The sequence below is a fragment of the Chelon labrosus genome (assembly GCF_963514085.1).
Source record: "Chelon labrosus genome assembly, chromosome: 17".
In the NCBI taxonomy this organism is placed as follows: domain Eukaryota; kingdom Metazoa; phylum Chordata; class Actinopteri; order Mugiliformes; family Mugilidae; genus Chelon; species Chelon labrosus.
Genome location: NC_140350.1, coordinates 26,517,456 through 26,523,329, shown reverse-complemented (window position 1 = coordinate 26,523,329; position 5,874 = coordinate 26,517,456). Strand labels below are relative to the sequence as shown.

At 44.4% G+C, this 5,874-nt stretch overlaps 1 protein-coding gene across 1 annotated transcript; it reads right to left on the bottom strand.

Moving 5' to 3' along the window:
- Positions 1 to 898: 898 nt before the first annotated feature.
- oatx (organic anion transporter X) lies at positions 899 to 5,571 on the bottom strand. The gene is made up of 14 exons (XM_084564504.1): positions 4,106 to 5,571; positions 3,946 to 4,019; positions 3,732 to 3,861; positions 3,520 to 3,623; positions 3,267 to 3,421; positions 2,968 to 3,136; positions 2,732 to 2,855; positions 2,542 to 2,657; positions 2,407 to 2,461; positions 1,938 to 2,097; positions 1,661 to 1,769; positions 1,509 to 1,587; positions 1,292 to 1,419; positions 899 to 1,198 (listed from the first exon to the last, which is right to left on the bottom strand). Exons 1-14 carry the CDS (start codon positions 4,301 to 4,303, stop codon positions 1,045 to 1,047), a joined length of 1,755 nt encoding a protein of 584 aa, XP_084420630.1. The 5' UTR covers positions 4,304 to 5,571; the 3' UTR covers positions 899 to 1,044.
- Positions 5,572 to 5,874: the final 303 nt, after the last annotated feature.

Sequence of the window (5,874 nt, the reverse complement as noted above, 5' to 3'; positions counted from 1 at the left end):
ATGATGTTTGTACCTGAAGATTGACTCATTCAGTTTGAGTGTGATCACGACAGTAATTTACTTACTGAAGAACAACATGGACAACACACACGTATATATATATACACGTGTGTGTGTGTACACACACACAACTGAATAAGCCACCTCACCACCATGTTGGTTAATGAAGCATCACATCTGATCTGATCATTGATGAATGAACATGTTTCATCATGTGATGGTTCTTTTATATCAATGTGTGTCCAGTCCATAGCTCTGATTACATTCAGAAAACCGGCTCTTTAATGTTGACCTGTTCAGATGCATTGTGGGTATTTGATATACCTGGCTGACATGAGGATAACTCCGCCCCACACGGCTGGCATGGCTCTGCTCAGTCCCGATCGGTCGGACTAATAGTTTTCACACTGATGACAGTTTCCCAGCATCACCTCTCAGTGTCTCCAGAGGATCAACAGCTGAACTTTTCCGTGAACTAGAACGTACGGAACGTTTTTGTGCACACACACCCTTCGTACATGAGGCCCCAGGTCTCTAAAGATAAGTTCTTCATTTGTGATGAATGTTTCTAGAACTCTGTTTAACCTGTTTAAATGAGATCAAGGATTAAAATTCTGCAGAATTCAGGGGTGTGGCCTCTTTGATTGACAGGTGGGTGTCCTCACTCCAGAATAGACGAGGTCAAAAGGAGACAACTCAGAGTGAATCAGTGTTTTTATTCATGACAAGTTTGTTCCCACATTGTGAAAGTGGTTCCTACAATAACCTGAGATCAATTAGTTTCATTGGTTCTTATCTCTTTTACTTTGGTCATTGATTATTGATTCATAACAAAACGTGTGTCAGACTTTAACCTGATTTACAGTTTTGTTTATTTCTGGTCAATCAATCACATGTTTTTTGATTTTGACAGATTTTAAATATTTTCTTTGTAAAATAAATGTTCTGTAACAGAAAAACTTTTTCACTAAACTGCCACATCTGATTGGTTGATGTTCAGTCCATGTTTCACTGGACTGGATTGACGTGTCCTCGCCTGATTGGTCAGAGGGCATTGAGGCCGGTCCCTTCTTCCTTCAGCTCTTTTACAGCCACCCTTTCCTTCAAGACCACGCCCCCACATGACATGACGTCATCCTTGGTGACTTCCTTCAGAGATACGCTCTCTTTCTGTCGGGAGGTGGGGCTTCGTCCAGACCTTTACACAAACAGTTGTAGGTATCACTGTACACTGAGGAATGCCAATGAAGCTAAAGCTGCTAATGAAGCTAGGTGCTAGTCTTTCTCTCACCATTTCTCCTCCACATCTTCAATGGTGTCTGGTAGCGGCATGTTGAGGGTCTCCGGAAGGAAAAAGCCAAAACAGCCAGCGAGCACTGCCGCCCCCCCATAAACCAAACTGGGAAGGGCAGGAAGTATCTGGAAAACGTAGTAAGCGATGATCGACTCCTTATCAACAAGTAAAGAGAATAAATAGCAGTTTTATAACGTTGAATCAGTGTTGTCACCTCGTCTAAGATGAGGACGGCAGGGGCCGCCATGCTGCCGACTCTCGCCATGGTGGAGACGAAGCCCATTCCTGTCTGTCTGAAATGATAACGCACATCATGTGATCAATACACCACAGATCTGAGAGTTCAGAGTCAGGATCTGGTCTCACCTAATGACGGTGGGGTACAGCTCTCCAGTGTACAGATAGACGGTGGTGAAAGACGCCGATGTGAACGCTTTACCAAGACAGGCCAGTGTGGTTCTGACAGTCTGCATGTCTGTGAGGGTTAGACCAGATCAGATTAGACCAGATAAGATCAGACCAAATCAGATTAGACTTGATCTGATCAGACCAGATCAGACCAGATCAGACCAAATCAGATTAGACTCGATCTGATTAGACCAGATCAGATGAGAATAAAATATGATTAGAGAGAAAAGGTTACCTGTAGGGACCAAGATGTTGGCAAAGATGATGGTGGCCGACATAAAGAGACAGAACACCTGAGAGAACCGCCTCCCCAGGTAACTGAGCATTCCCAGAGCAAACAGTTTGGCAGGAATATCTACGGCTCCAAAGATGAACTGCATCCGGTAAATACTCACCTGAAACAACCAAGCACAGGAAAGCACCTTGTTATGTCCATCAATGGGAGCTTAGTTTACACCATTAGGACTAAAGATGGGAAGATAGCTGATGATAAATCACTGTGATCACAATACAGTCGGTTCCTATATGCAGTAATCAGATTACAGATGAAAAACTACGTTCTACAGTTCTCACATGACCTCCATTAAATGATTTAAAGTCTGAGAGGTGGATAAATGATATTAGTTGTCCAGGAACACGAAACATCACTGTTACTTCATAACACAAAGGGAATTAACAATGACTCCAACATGAAGATGGCTTACCCCAAACTTCTGCAGGTCCATGGCCAAACCATAATAAGCAAAACTGGTGGCGAACCTGTAAACAGGTGGTGAGACAGGTGAACACAGGCAGAGACAGCAGATGTCATGTTTAACAAATCAATAATCATTTCTGACCAGACAGCGACCAGACACATGGAGATGCGTCTCATCCCTCTGGTCCTCAACAGGTCGAAGGCCGTGAATGAAGAACGACTTGACTCAATCTCTTTTTTCATATGAGAGTGGAGCACCTGAAGTCACATGGCATTGAGCTCAGCTTGTGATTGGACACAATACACCTTTACATATGTGACACAAAGTTTACCTCCATTGTCAACTTGTTGATCATCTCTGGTTTTCCATTGATTCGAGCAACTCGATGAAGACTCTTTAATGCTTCTTCAGGCTGACGATTCAGAACAAGCCAACGAGCTGACTCCGAGTACCACCTGACCAATCACAGAGCAGAGAGACTAGAACCACCTGACCAATCACAGAGCAGAGAGAGACTAGAACCACCTGACCAATCACAGAGCAGGTAGATTAGAGATGTGTACTGACCAGCTGTAGGCGAAGAACAGGAAATTAGGAGCACAAACAGCCACCTGCAGCTTCCTCCAGTCTCTCAGCCAATAGGCAAGCCCCGCCAGGACCATCTGACCAAAAGTGAAGAAGAAGGAGGAGAGCGTGCCCACCAGTGTCCTTGTTTTGGTCGGGATCCACTCCACCTCTGATGACAGACAGGTAGACATTTAGACATGTTATCAGGGGTACAGGTAGACATGTTAACAGGTAGACATGTTAACACGTGGACAGGTAGACAGGTGGACAGGTAGACAGGTAGACAGGTGGATAGGTACTCAGTGAGACTCCGTTGAGGATGATTCCAGACACTGCCATCCCACTCAGAAACCTAAAAATGCAATAGGCTGAATATGAAGGGGAGAGGGCGGAGCTACAGCCAAGCACAGCCAGTTGCAGGTATGACCAAATAAGGATAGACCGTCTCCCAAACCTGAAAGAGAGACAGAGATTATGGACAGAGACAGAGTGTACTACACACCTGGGGATGATGAACAAGTACAAGAGCAGCTTTAAACAGGTGAGTTTTACCTGTCTGACAGGCCACCATAGATAATGGCCCCTGTTAAAACTCCGCCCATATAAATGGTCTGGATCATCTGTTTGAGAGGGCGTAGGGAACAGACCAGACTCCACTGACAGAGAGACAGGTGGACAGACAGACAGGTGGAGATGTTTGAGTCATATCACTACAACAAGGATCAATATATTGATCAGCAGACATGCGACACCTTCATTTTTACCTCGGAAACTGTGGTGGCGGTAAACTCTGAGCGCTCAAACGTCCATCCGTCCATACAGCTTTCAGTCTGAAGGTGGCTAACGTTAGCTGAGCTGTTTGCAGCTAACAGCTGCCACTGAGGTTCAAGATACCTGGGCAGGAAGTGATGTCATGGAAAGTTTATCACAACATACTTGGACAGTAGGTGATGTCAGAGGAAGAAAACACCTGTTTACCTCCTGCAGCGGTCTAGTCTATTTCCTGAAGAGTCCGGAGGGATGAAAGCTTTCAGCAGCTGGTTCTCATCCATCTGAAACAACCAATCACATTGATCCATTAGACCAGCCAATCACAACAGTCCGAGCGGTCAGAGCATATTGATCCTTGTTCAGGTACCTGGTAGTGATGCGACAGGTTGTGCAGACTGTGATTGGTTAGAACGCTGCAGTGGTGGACAGGGATTCCTGAGACGAAATTGTTTAACAGGTTCTGGCTCGCCATCAACAAACCAGGTAAACTGATCAGTGTGACATGAAGCCATTGGTACCTGCCGAACCCGCCCACCTTGCACACCAACCGAAGGACAGGAAGCATATGTTACATACCTGTATCACACACGTACTACATAATCACACACACCTGAACCATGCACCTGTATCACACACCTGAACCACGCACCTGTATCACACACCTGAACCACGCACCTGTATCACACACCTGAATAACATACCTGTATCACACACCTGTATTACACACCTGTATCACACAACTGAATAACACACCTGTATCACACACCTGAATAACATACCTGTATCACACACCTGAATAACACACTTGTATCACACACCCGAATAACACATCTGTATCACACACTTGTATTGCACACCTAAATAACACACCTGTATCACACAACTGAATAACACACCTGTATCAAACCTGAATCACACACCTGAGTAACACAACTGTATCATACCTGAATCACACACCTGTATCATACCTGTATCACACACCTGTATCATACCTGAATCACACACTTGAATAACATACCTGTATCACATACCTGTATCACACCTGAATCACACACCTGTATCATACCTGAATCACACACTTGAATAACACACCAGTATCACACAACTGAATAACACACCTGTATCATACCTGAATCACACACCTGAATAACACACCTGTATCATACCTGAATCACACACCTGTATCATACCTGAATCACACACTTGAATAACATACCTGTATCACACAACTGAATAACACACCTGTATCATACCTGAATCACACACTTGAATAACACACCTGTATCACACACCTGTATCACACACCTGTATCACATACCTGTATCACACCTGAATCACACACCTGTATCACACACCTGTATCATACCTGAATCACACACTTGAATAACACACCTGTATCACACACCTGAATAACACACCTGTATCACACACCTGTATCACATCTGAATAACACACCTGTATCACACACCTGAATCACACACCTGTATTACACACCTGTATCACACAACTGAATAACACACCTGTATCACACACCTGTATCACATACCTGTATCACACACCTGAATCACACACCTGAATCACACACCTGAACCACGCACCTGTATCACACCCCCGAATAACACACCTGTTCACACACCTGAATAACACACCTGTATTACACACCTGTATCACACAACTGAATAACACACCTGTATCACACACCCGAATAACACACCTGTATCACACACCTGTATCACACAACTGAATAACACACCTGTTTCACACACCTGTATCACACACCTGTATCACACACCTGTATCACATACCTGTATCACACACCTGAATCACACACCTGAATAACACACCTGAATCACACACCTGAACCACGAACCTGAATCACACACCCGATAACACATCTGTTCACACACCTGAATAACACACCTGTATTACACACCTGTATCACACAACTGAATAACACACCTGTATCACACACCCGAATAACACACCTGTATCACACACCTGTATTACACACCTGTATCACACAACTGAATAACACACCTGTATCACACACCTGTATCACGCACCTGTATCACACACCTGTATCACATACCTGTATCACACACCTGAATCACACACCTGAATAACACACCTGAATCA

What these genes read in the sequence shown, in the direction of transcription:
- oatx (XM_084564504.1), bottom strand. Translation starts at nt 4,303, where the DNA reads ATGCTTCCTGTCCTTCGGTTGGTGTGCAAGGTGGGCGGGTTCGGCAGG. An exon ending in CCTCAACGGAGTCTCACTGA is followed by an intron (nt 3,137 to 3,266) that starts GTACCTATCCAC and finishes GTCTGTCATCAG; the next exon opens with AGGTGGAGTGGATCCCGACC. An exon ending in CTGTTCTTCGCCTACAGCTG is followed by an intron (nt 2,856 to 2,967) that starts GTCAGTACACAT and finishes GTGATTGGTCAG; the next exon opens with GTGGTACTCGGAGTCAGCTC.